Source organism: Tenrec ecaudatus, chromosome X (genome assembly GCF_050624435.1).
Source record: "Tenrec ecaudatus isolate mTenEca1 chromosome X, mTenEca1.hap1, whole genome shotgun sequence".
Classification (NCBI taxonomy): Eukaryota; Metazoa; Chordata; class Mammalia; order Afrosoricida; family Tenrecidae; genus Tenrec; species Tenrec ecaudatus.
This window is the reverse complement of record NC_134548.1, coordinates 37,386,593-37,399,295: the sequence shown is the minus strand read 5'-3', so window position 1 is coordinate 37,399,295 and position 12,703 is coordinate 37,386,593. Positions and strand designations below refer to the sequence as shown.

Here is a 12,703-nt window from a genome sequence, read left to right as displayed (position 1 = left end):
GGTCACTCTTCTTTTCCCTTCAAATATCTGCTGAGTTGCCGCTGGAGTTGTCACAGGGACAGAAAGAAAAGACAGCTCCCGCTCCAGAGGCCACAGAGCAGGAAGCCTCGGACTCCCTCCCCGTGGCCATTTAGAAAATGTCCCCTCCCGCCCGCTAGGAAAGCACCACCCCCCCCCCCCCCTTTGACCTGGCGAGGGGGAGCCCTGCGACCCGAGAGAAGCGCGCCAGGGACCCGGGTCGGGGTGTGAGCATCTCAAGGGACCATGCCCTCGCGCCAGGCCAGGCCTGGACGCCTGGAACCCCAGGTCCCCCGGTGGTGGGCGGAGGGCGGGGCCGGAGAGGGCGCCGCCCTCGCCCCATGGGGACCCTGCGCTCCGCCCGCCCGGCGCCCCTCCCGCGGCCGGGCGGGGCTGGGGCGGAGCGAGCGGGCGCGAGCGCGGGCGCGGACAGAGCGGGCGCGGGCAGAGCGCGGCGGCGCAGGCGGGCGGCGAAGGTCCGCGCGGGAGCAGCAGCGGCGCTGATAGCGGCTCCCGACGGCCGCTAGCAGACCCGCTTCAGAGCGCGCGTCCCAGCGGCGGCCACTTCCCTCCTCAGCGGCAGAGCCCCCCGCGCTCCCTCCCGCCTGCGTCCTTGGTCCGCGGGGCTAGGTGGCCGCGGCGACGGGCATGGCTTCAGCGAGCAGCGGCATGGAGGAGGTGCGCGTGTCGGTGTTGACCCCGCTGAAGCTGGTCGGGCTGGTGTGCATCTTCCTGGCGCTGTGTCTGGACCTGGGCGCTGTGCTGAGCCCGGCCTGGGTCACAGCTGACCACCAGTACTACCTGTCCCTGTGGGAGTCCTGCCGGAAGCCTGCCAGCCTGGACATCTGGCACTGCGAGTCCACGCTCAGCAGCGGTGAGGGCCCAGCGCCGCCACCCCTGTCCCTGCCCGGCTGCCCTGACCTGCCACTTCCCACTCCCTGCCGCTTAGGTCCCCCCGCCCCACCCCCACTGTGTCCTTCCCACCCCATTCAGGCCATACCAGCTGCCTCCCTGACTTGCCCTCCTCTCCCCTATCCCAATCCAGGTCGCCAACCCTAAAGAGATGTCCCACGCCCTCACCCTCCTTCCAGGGCCATTCTTCAAGCTCTGGAGTAACACCTATGCTATTCTGGGTAATTGTTATCATTTAGGGCGAGAACCATGTGGTTTGGTTAAAAATGTAACGCCTTCCACGCCCTCATTAAAAAAGCAATAAGCGAAAAACCGCCCCAACTCCGCCTAGACGATGTGGGTTCTTGGCTCAGGCTCCCCCACTCTTTTCTGCCCTCTCAGGGAGGAATTTGCCTGAGTTTACCTCTCTGTGCCCACGTTTCTGCCTGTTTCCTTCCACCTGATCTGGGTTCCCCCACTGCGTTTTGGTTTGGATTTTAATTTCCTTATCTTTTTTGAGGAATATGGAGAGGTGGGAAACGGACTAGCGACATTGCCATTTTTGGTGACATGGTAGTTGGTTGTGAGTTGCCCTTTCTCTTCCCACCCTCCATAGATGCCCTCTCCTGCCAGATCTTTTCTTCTCAGAGATGCTCAGAAAGTTGTTCCCTATTCAGTTAGCACTGGGAGCTGGAAATTGAGCCCTCTGAGATGCCTGTTCCTGGGGAGCTGGAGATTTATTCCTTTCTCCCTTGTGGAACTCCCACATTTGCCTTCCCAGCACCCCTCTTACACCTTTAGAAGAAACCTGCTAACTTATTTCTTGCTGCAAACCCTTTCCTTTCTCATCTTGGTTCTTTAACTGCAGTGTTGGGATAGAGAAAGGGAGAGTAAATGGAGAGAACGTGCCCCATGACAGACACATGCACACACACGCACACATGCACACACACGCACACACATGCACATCACATAGAACCGTGCGCATGTGTGTGCACACGCACACCCCAAGAAACTCATTAAATTCCTTCGTGACAGTTTCATGTCTTTTCTAGCACTATTTATAAAGCTTTACTGGAACCTTTTCAAGTTCCAGCAAAGTTGAAATCACACAAAAAAAGCCACACAGAATCTGATCTGCTTTAGCCTTGGGTTTCTGCTTTTAAGAGAGATTAGTTCACTTGGTTAAGTTTCTTCCGTAAATTTCATTTTCAGTGTACAAAAGGCTTTTTTCCACCCTCACCTCAATATTCCCCTTGAGGCGTTTTTTTGTCTTTGTGGTTTAATTCACTGTGGAGGGGACTGGTTGGCAGCAGGAGGTCAACATTTAGGTCTCCCAGTTCTTTCAGGGTTGGTTGTTTACAACTGAAGATAAAATAAATCTGGAAAATGCCTTTCTTCAGTTACCAGGGGCGCCAAATAAACTTTGGAGAGAATATCTTTTCTTCTCCCTCTCCAATAGAAATGGAAATTTATGTAGGAATGCCAGCTTCTGCAGGTCTCCTTAGCAACATGAATCTTTTGCCCCTTTCTCACTGTCTCTTGAAATAATAGCCCCCTGATTGCATAAAGACTTTTCAGATAGGTTAGAGAAATAGGCTTCAACCCCTGCTTTCTTTTCAGGCCCTTATCCTTTTCTCTTGGCCAGGAATGTGGGGAATGAAGGGAAGCCAGCTCCAGTTTGAAGAGCTGCATGCAATGTTTGCTAATCTTTCCTTAATTGCCTCCATAGTCATTTCTCTCAGCTAGTGCCCCCCCCACCCCACTCTTTCTAGACACGGAAATTGGGAGTGAGAAGCTAAATGCAGACATAGTGGTGTTTCTGCAAGGTAAAATTCAAAGGTGGGCACAATCTCTAATTTACCCCTAGCCCCTCTCTTCTATCCCTGTTGTTGAAACTCAGCCACTACTCCCCACACCCAGCATTTCTATCTGGGCTCCTGGAAATCTACTTTAGTTTTTATTTTCCTGAAAAATTACTTTTCAGCCCTAGGTAAGTAAAGAGTCCACAAGCAAAATAGAAAATAAGTTAAGGTTTTTCCAGATGGGGTTGGTAGGGTGCAGGCGATTGGGAACAGGCATGGAAACACAATATGGAGAATGACTGTGTCCCCCACCCCGCTATTTTCTTACAAAATATGCTTTCTTATGATGGTACATGGCTGAGAAGTTTCTCTCCATCAGCTTTCAGGAAAATGAAAGGAGTGAGGGGGGTGCTGAATCGAAACCAGCTATGCCTTTCTTGCCCATTCCAAAGGGTAGGCAGCTTTTCCCGTCAGTTTGCTGTGTGGAGCTGCAGGAAGCAGGGAGGGAAACGTCTTAGCTGATGATTTTAAGAGATCTACTTAATTGTTTGTGGATATGAATTGCCTCCGGAGGCACCACCAAGGACAGTTTTACTGAAGGCTCTTCAGGCAGGATCTTCAAGGCATAATTAAAACCCTTTGTCTTAATCAGAATGAAAGCTACCTTGAAGAGGTCAGCTTGTATTTACAGAAGGAAAATTTCGAGACTCTTGCCTGCTGACAACAGAATGCCCTCCTTAGGCCCAGCTTCCATGGAAACTTTCCCCTCACCCATTTCCTTGTAAAGTAGTGTTGCACGAGGTGGCCAAATATGCACTGTTTGCCATTTCTGTCCCGTTTGCTGGTTTTAGGTGGTAGTGGAACCATGCTTCTGGGTGCGCCGTGGTGCGCCGAAGGTTGCGTCAGCACTTTTAGTATAAACCAGTAATCCAGGCGGGCATCAGTCAGCTTTTTCTGTGATGTCCCGATTCATTGTATTGGGCACCTTCCAGGCATTCATTTTTATGCGGCGCAGTTCCGCCAAAAAAGACAAAGATTATTAAATTTGTGGTGCTACAGAGAAAGGAGAGAGAAAACTGTATAGAAGTATCCTTGTGAGGAAGTTCAGATTAGGTGCACACTTGCGTAGCTGACCACCAATGCCCCTACCCCCCAATGTTTTTTCCCCAAAGGATTTCTATCCCCATTACTGGTTCTTGGTAACCTCTAAATAAATCTTTAAAAAAGAACAAAAAAAGATGAGGATTTTAGACGTCCGCTTAGTCACATTTAGTGTTGATAACTCCTTTCCCCTAAAGCATTGTGGTTAGAATTTCACAGTCTAAACACTCACAAGAGAATTCTGAGTGCAAATAGGATATGTTCCAAGTGTATACAGAATGCCGTGGTCGTAAACCCTACGTCAAAACGGACTTTACTGTGTATGCTCTAGGGTGATTTGACACTTTTTGTTTAAATTTTGTGACTGTGGAGATATTGTCTCAAAGGCAAGTTGATGTACGCTATCAATATGATTTCTTGAGCAAGCAAAAAGCAAGGACAAGGAGATGGCCAAGTAAACATGTTTTCCTGAGGGTCATTTTAGTGTGCATTTATCTATGGTTCTGTCAACAAAATACTGATCCAAGAGTTGATTTCCCACCTCACCTCCCCCCTTTAAAAAAGGAATATTGTTACCATTCACCTCTGTCCTAAAAATAGCTGCATTTGTAACATGAGTCACTGGTAGGTTTGAAATGGCAGTGCACTCTATGCTAATAACAGGTGAATGTTATTATTTTCCATTGACAAGCAGTTCTTTATATGTAGCTCTATTTATCTTTGTAACTTTAGTATAAAAACCTACTTTAAAAGACACAAGAAGCAGACCTATCTTACGTGACAGTTTAAGGTCAATCGAACTGCCTGAATAGCTATATGTCTTAGAAAATCTGAGATGCAGTGATTCTTACTGCAGGTATGCATTGTCGGTGTACGTTTCCCCCTCAATATTATTAACCTGAGAAGCAGAAGAACACAGGAAAACTCATGATGGCATTTCCCTCCATAGAAGGTTCTGCTTGTTGCTTGAAATGGATTGGTACCGATGCATGTTTACAAATGGCTCCATCAGCCTGGAAGTCACTAAAATTGTACCCTCCTCTGGCTTCCTGGAAAACAACAAAAGTAGAACAAATGCAGTTTTGTTGAACCTACACAGCATAGACAAATGGGTGGAACATTAACAAAGACAATCTATTAACCCCCAAACTTTCTCCATTAATAAACCTGAGCAAAAACTAAGTGTAACTTAAACGTGCAATTTACACGGTGGTTTTCTTTTCAAATCTCTTGGATTTTCCAGCTCATGCAGATTGATGTTTTACAAGTGTTACTATGATTTATGGGACCTAGCTGGCTCAAATTTATTGTAGGAGTGTGATCTCCAGGGAGCCATTTAGATCAGTCCTGGTTTTGATGCGGGTGTGAAAAGTCTTAAGTTTTGTGAAACATTTAAAAAGAAAACAAAATTTAAAGCAACAAAAGTTTATCTCAGTCCATTTTTTTTACCTACTATCAGGAAAACATTTTAAGAATTGCCTTCAAGCTTTTGTTTATTAGTAAGTCTACATAGACCAGAGATGCATCCGGTATACCTAGATATACTTGTGAATAGGGTTGTTGATCATTTGGACATGATCAATTTTTTTTGCATATATATATCATCTGTGGATGTACTCTGGGAAGCATCGTAAATTATAATGTAATACTACTAAGGAGCAGAATAATGCTATGAATAAATTTTGAGGGATGCTAAGTCTTAATTGCTACATCTTTTTATAAATTTTACTGTGGACTTCTACAGGCCAGGCCCACCAGTCATCCCTCAAAATTAAGTCTTAATTGCTTAGTCTAGATTGGGAAGTGGCACTGAGGTCGGGGTAGAGGGGAGTGAGGAGGCCTCCAGGAAACAGAGGTATATTGCGTGACCCCTCCCTGAAACCCCTCTGTGGGGTGATGGTCCTTGTCCATAGATGGGCTTTGGGTCTCTACTCCAATCCCCCTCCATTCTCAGCAATACAATTTTGTTTGTTTGTTTACTCTTTGTTGTGAATCTTCTGATGCCCGTTGCCCAGTCTCAATACCTCACTCACACCAGCTGGTATGCTTCTTCCATGTGAACTTTGTATTCTAACAAGACCTATCAACCATATGACCACCTACGATTTAATCTCTTCATGAGGTTTGTTTCTTACTATATCATCACAAAAACAAACTCAAAGTGACCATTTTTTGGTCACCAATTGAGACCTTCCACCCACCCCATAATACAGTTCCCTTTGCATTACATAATGTAGTACTCGTTAATTTTAAAATTAAATTTGATATTCATAGCCTACTTTGTTACAGTGCTCACCACCACCACCACCCCTCTCCTCTCCGCCCCCCCAAAAACCCACATCTAACGAACTGCCGTTGGTAGATTAGAATGCTCCTTAAAGGTTTCAAAACTGTTCATCTTTGAAGAGAGGAGACATGCTCTTTTTCCCTAGCTGGGCAGCCTACTTGGTTTAAATCACTGACCTTTCATTTAGCAGCCCAATACTTAACCCACTATGTGAATAGTCTTTTTATAAATTTTACTGTGGACGTCTACAGTCCAGGCACATCAGTCATCCCTCAAAATTGCAATAAATTTACAAGGAAATTAATATTAACATTATAAATGATGTAAGGGGATGTTAATACCCCGTACTCTGGAATTTTCTTTTTTATTTTGCATCTAATCTGAGAACCTCCTCTTTTGGGAGAAAGATAGGCTTTCTATTCCCATAAAGGGCAACAGTCTTGGAAACTCTCAGGGGCAGTTCTACCCTGCTCTATAGGGTTGCTCTGAGTTAGCATTGACTTGAAGACAGTGAGTGGGGTTTTGTTTTGTTTTATAAATAATTGAGGAGACTGGATTTTATGTAAGTTTAGCAAGGTCACATTTTAATAAATGAGTAGGGAGGGTTTATTTCATTTTTACCACGAGTGTTCCGGTTACTGATGTCGGGAGACAAACTGTGCTAAAAGTTAATGGTATAATCATTTTATTGTGCTCATTGATTGTTGCTCAAGAATTCAGATCAGTAATAACAAGGATAACGTGGGTGCTCTAATACATCTGGGATTTAAGCTGAATGTTAGGTACTGGAACATCTGGAACTATAGGATCCTCTTGCATATGATTTTTAGTCTGGGTTTGGCACCTTGGCACATTCGCCTGGGATGTTGGGCTGGCCGAAGCCAGCCTGGTGGTTTCAGAATAGGTGGAGTTCCTACAGGATGACTGCTTTCCCTCAGAGTAAAGGTCCTAAACGAACCAGGCTTTCTCAGAACTAGCCCAGGTAACCACATCTCTTCCACCAAATTCTTGTTTACAGAGGAGCCATCCAATCTAACATTTGAAGTCTAACTACAAATCCACATTCTGACATTGCAGCTGCCCGAAACACATAGGCTTCTTAAGAACTTTCAATTCATCTTATAAATAATGTCTAGCTAGGGCAAAAGTTACCCTTAGCCAACACATGGCCGAGGGTTCCCTGTGTGGCATCGCTTTGATTTTGGTGTGAAAAAGAATTTAAGACCTAAAATTTCCACAAATATAGGCGATGTATACACACACTTTTATGCTCATGAAAACTTCAGAAAGTTTGTATGTATGTAACTTAGAAAATTTGGGGCTCACAATTTTAAATGACCTAAGAAATTCCTAATAATCTATTCAAACTGCAATCAGTTAGCTCCTGTGGCATGATAAAATTTAATATTTAAAAAGATAAAAGAAATCTTGAGTACATATGATTGGATAATGTTTTGTATATAAAAATTAAAAGATTACAATGTCAGATAGGAGCCAATTTGTATAGCGCTAGAGAGGTGTTGTAGTTGCAATGTTTGTTGTTGTTGTTCATTCGTTTGTTTTCTTTTTACTTTGTTAGTTTTAATAGCACAATGCTTCATTTGAAAAGTGCCCATCTACTGGATTAGACAATCATAGGATATTTGGAGTATAAATGGCTTTTAAATAATCTAGTCCAATTATATCTATTGCAAAGGTACAAACAGTGAGGCAAGATCACTCACTGCCGTTAAACTAATTCTGACTCATAACCACCCTTTAAGGACAAGATTTCTGAGGCTCTTTATCAGAGTAGAAAGTCTCATCTTTCTCCTCAAGATAAAATAACTGCTAAAAATAGTAGTTTATGGGATTTTTTAGAACTTCCTATAATGCTGCATGATAGCTATCTGGTGACTATTCAAAGGATTGGTGAATAGTATTGTGTGGAATTTTGCATTAAAAAGTTAAAGATTATATGTCATATAAGATGCCTAATTTTATAAGGTTATCTGTGATTTAATCTAATATAGTTTAAAGAGTCTTCAAAAATATTTAAGTAAAACCATATAGAAGGGGATTTTAAATATTTGTATAAAATATCCACTATATTTTCATTCTATTTGTTCAGTAACTTTTTGGGAGACCCCTGCTTTTGTTATTAAGTCTGTTAGATTTTGGTTATATATTACCATCAAATTTGTAGTTACCTGAGTAATCTTTAAAAATTAACAAACAAGTTTCCTCCATTTTAGGATAATTTAAAACAACAGCTTAATTTTAAGTTGAAAAAAATTCTAAAACTATGTGGAAGCTCACTCTGTGAGACTCTTAAATTGATATAGTGGGTTTGAATATTTAATAATATCTTTATAATGAAGGGTTGATTTTTCTTTAAGCAGATTTCAACTTCACTTACATGTCAAAGGCATCAGCAATAAAAATGGAACAATCTTGCCAAAATATTTGGTTATCTCCCTTGAGAATTATACATGGATGCCTTACATTTTATTGATTCTAGATTCATGTGGGATTTTGAAATACTAATGTACTTTGATTATGACTCATAGTGACCCTATATGGTGGAGTAGAACTGCTCCATTGGAGCTCTGGTGGCACAGTGGGTTACATGTTGGGCTGTTGTCCACAAGGTCAGAGTTTAAGCCCACCAGCTACCTTGAGGGAAAAAGATGAGATTATCTGGTCCTATAAAGATTTGCAGTTTCAGACACCCAAAGGGATAGGTCTCCTTTTCCAACTGGGCACTATTTATCCCATTGCTGTCGAGCCAATTCTGATTCATAATGACCCTGGAGGACAGAAGAGAATTGCTCTATTATGAATTCCAAGACCGAGACTAAAATTCTTCATGGGAGCAGGCATCCTCATTTCTTGTGCAGAATAGCTGGTGGATTCTAATCGCTGACTTTACCAGTTAACCTGGTGCTTAACCTACTATGTCACCAGGACTCCTTTCGAGATGTTAATTGGATTTTTGGTCTACGTCCATCCATCCTGCTTGGAAAAGTGGAGGTTCAGCAAAAACTGAGGAAGACCCTCACTGGCTAAAACTATGGGCTCAGACAGCAACACAGTTGTGAAGATGGCACAGGACAAGGCAGTGCTCTATTCAGTTATACATAGGGTCACCATAAGTCAGAACTAACTCGATGGCACCTACCAACATAACAGTAATGAATCTTGCTTTCCACTTAATCAACTCCTATCGAAAAACAAAATGAAACAAAAAGCAGCCACAAAAACCTGCAACGATGAGCCTTCCACAGTTTCCCAGAGAATCGGGGACACAAACGGAATTATCTTACCTACCAGCTTTCAAACTTCCAAGAGTCTCAACGATATTTTTATGAGCCACGTTTGAAGACAATGTTACAAGTTTTGCTATTGACTGTTCAGTATGCATGTTTTTACAGCAAAAAGGTTTTTTTAAAATAAAAAAAAACCAAGTTGGGAGCTCTGAGTCATATTCTCTCTCTAAAAAAATTTCACCCGCCAAAGAAAATGTATGAAAAGTCCCAACCACCAAAGAACTTGGATTTACTTGTAATATACTTTTATTGTCATGTTTACGGTTCATGAAACCAAATTTTCATCAATGAATGAAACCTGAAGTCTTTTTGATCACTGCCATGTAACTTAACAGGATAAATGATTTCTCCCCTCCACCTTCTTATTCTCTGTACTCAAGGAGTTAACTTCTTTGAAAAAATAACTCATGAATTTCCTACTGCAGTTAACATTATCCTGGTAGGAAGTCAGCTAGCCAGCCTCTGTTTAAGCACTGTGCTACATCCTGAGCGTAGGGTGATGGATGAATCCAGTGGTTTCCTGTGACTTCAGAAAGTTTGTGGGCAAATGGGATTAAGTGATATGGAATTTTCTTATACTATTTTTGAACTCTTCTGTAATGTACTAATGGAGAAAATATTTTAAAATAATGAAGTGATAGGGAATCCTGGCAGGGCAGTTCTTTAGCACTCAGCCGCTCACTGGAAGGTCGGTGGTTCAAACCTACACAGAAAATCCACAGCAGAAAGACCTGATGATCACAACCTTGGAGAAGTTCTGTTGTGCCATTTGGAGTTGCTATGAGCCAAATCAACTTGACATACAACAAGAACAATTAAATAGAACAATTAAGTGCTTTCTAGAAAGAACTAACAGATCTACTTCTACACTAAGATGCATGAGAAGCTTGCTCACATATTTACTTAGGGGGTGTCTTAATACTCATCAGGGGTGAGTCTCTTCTACATTTCTGATCAGTGTTAGCTGCTTGACAGCCACCACAAAAGCTAGCTAGTTAGCCAGAAGAAAGCCACCCTCTGCTAGTCCCGGTGTGGTTTTCTCTTTCCTGTTTTCCTAAACAACATTTTCCTAGAGTTTTCCCCCTAATAATAGAAAAGGAACAGTACTCAAGGTAACAGAGTCATACCAACCTTATAGAAATCAGGATTAGAAATCCCTATTGAGAAATACGTACTGGATAATATTTAGGAAGAGAGATGTGACAATCTACGTATATCTGAAAATTAGCCAGTGAAAACCCTGTGGATCACAATGGAAAGTTTGGAAACTTTATGGGGATGGGGCAGGTCCGGGCAGGGTAAGGTCTCCAGGAGTCACCATAAAGGCCAGTTAGATGGCAGCTAACAACAGCAACAATGTGGGACAGCATGACTCAAGCTCTCATTGCCATTGAGTTGATTACGACGCACAGCAACCCAAATAGAAGAGGGTAAACTTGACCTTGTGGTTTTCTGAGACTAACTCTTTATGGGAATAGAAGGCCTCAATTTTCTCCCTGGGAGTGGCTTATGGTTTTGAACTGATGACCTGTTGGTTAGCAGCTCAAGGTGTAAGCACTACACCATCACTTTACCATTAAAATGCTCATGAAGGCTTTCCCTAGGGAGCAGTTCTAGTCTGTTATATAAGGCGACTAGGAGCTGGGCTCAATTCGATGGCAGTGGGTTCTTGTTTTTTTGTCTGGGGATGCTAAGATAATCAGAACTTGCCAAAATGTTCACAAGACGGATTTGCAATTTGGTCCTTACAGTTGTGCTATAACCTATCTGAATGATTACCTAGGGTCATTTTTATAGTTGAAAATGTGTTAGGTGCAATACTTTTATTATTTTTTAAATTATTTTAATGCAGTCTTTACCTGTGATTGAGCCTAAAGAATAGAGTTCTAAATCTTAAACGTTGCTAACTTGATTGATAGGGTTAACAAAAGTAATGACTTCTCCAGTAATCCCCTTGAACTTGGGCAGCATTTATAAAATGCTTACCTCATCATTCTATAAAAGAAACAAAAATTTGCTTGCCTCAAATATTTGTTTTCACATTTTAAAACATGCTAGTTTTCATGCCATTTTCTTCAAAAAGAGCTGGTCATTTAAATTTTTGAACTTAGGATCAGAGTGGTTCTCTTGGCTTCCTTTGTTTGTGTGTCTGCCTTGGTGTAGTGGAAATTTAATGCACCCCTGACGGATTTAGGTCAGCATGCAAGTTAGCCAAGAACACAGTTTAAACTACTTCAGTATGGTTCCAGTTTTTCACTTCATTTATCACATGCAGACTAACATTTTAAAAAGTTTAAGTATATTATTTGATACTTCCAGAAGTGTTTAGGCTGTTGAATCTTATAAATACCTTCCTTTTACTTAAAATAACAGCATTGTTTTGATTCATTTTTCACCTATGAGTATGTGGCCTTACCATCCAAATTCAAAAGTATGCACCATTATGCTTCTTAAAAAGAAATCTTAAGTTACTTTGGTTGAAAAATGATTAAGTCCCGTAAGTTAGCTCATTGGGGAAAAGAGCTGGTTTTCTGTTAAAAGATGAGTAACTTTGGAAATGTGGGTGCGAAATCATATTTTGCAACTGAGTTGCTTTCCTTTTTCCCTTAAATACAAGCCATCCCAGTATGTTCCATACCTGATGAAACTGGCAACATAGAGCTAACGATCTGAATTCTGGCCAAGGTGATGAAAAGAATTTAAAATGCTTTGCTATAAAGATGTCCTGCAGGTGAATACAGATATTTCGAAGAACTTAGTATCTACTTCAGCTGAGTGAACATGTTTCAATTTGTTTGGGTGAATTAAAGAACATTTATCGATAATTTAGGAGGTGTGGTGGGTTCCAACACTAAAGACTTGTCTAAAGAATGATTTTGATTATAATTATGGATATACTTTTCATAAATAACTTGTTATTTTTCCCCCTTTTCTTGTAGTGAGTGGCTCATGGATGGAAAGCGCCTATCTAATAATTTTGAAAATGATTATAGATGTTATTAAAATTAGTATTTTAATGTATGATGATTAAAGAAAGATATCAGGATTTTGCATTCAACTGCTACAATAAATTTCGGGATACTTATTAGTCTTAAATAGATCCAAGGGCAGCACAATTGGTATGCTCCGTGACTATCTTAATGGTTGGTGGTTCTTATTCCACAGTAGTCCTGCAGAAGAAAGGCCTGGCAATCGGTTTTCATTAAGACAAAAATTACAGCTAAGAAAAGCCTATGGAGCAGCTCTACTCTGTAATACATAGAATGCCCATGAGTAGGAAGGGTTTCTGGATC

The 12,703-nt window shown here is 41.9% G+C and overlaps 1 protein-coding gene across 1 annotated transcript in view; it reads left to right on the top strand.

Moving 5' to 3' along the window:
* Window positions 1–464: 464 nt before the first annotated feature.
* TMEM47 (transmembrane protein 47) overlaps window positions 465–12,703 on the top strand; it is a 36,832-nt gene continuing 24,593 nt past the window's right edge. The window contains exon 1 of the mRNA XM_075538755.1: window positions 465–892. Coding sequence (XP_075394870.1) covers window positions 667–892 — 226 coding nt within the window. The 5' untranslated portion in view covers window positions 465–666. The remainder of the gene's footprint in view (window positions 893–12,703) is intronic.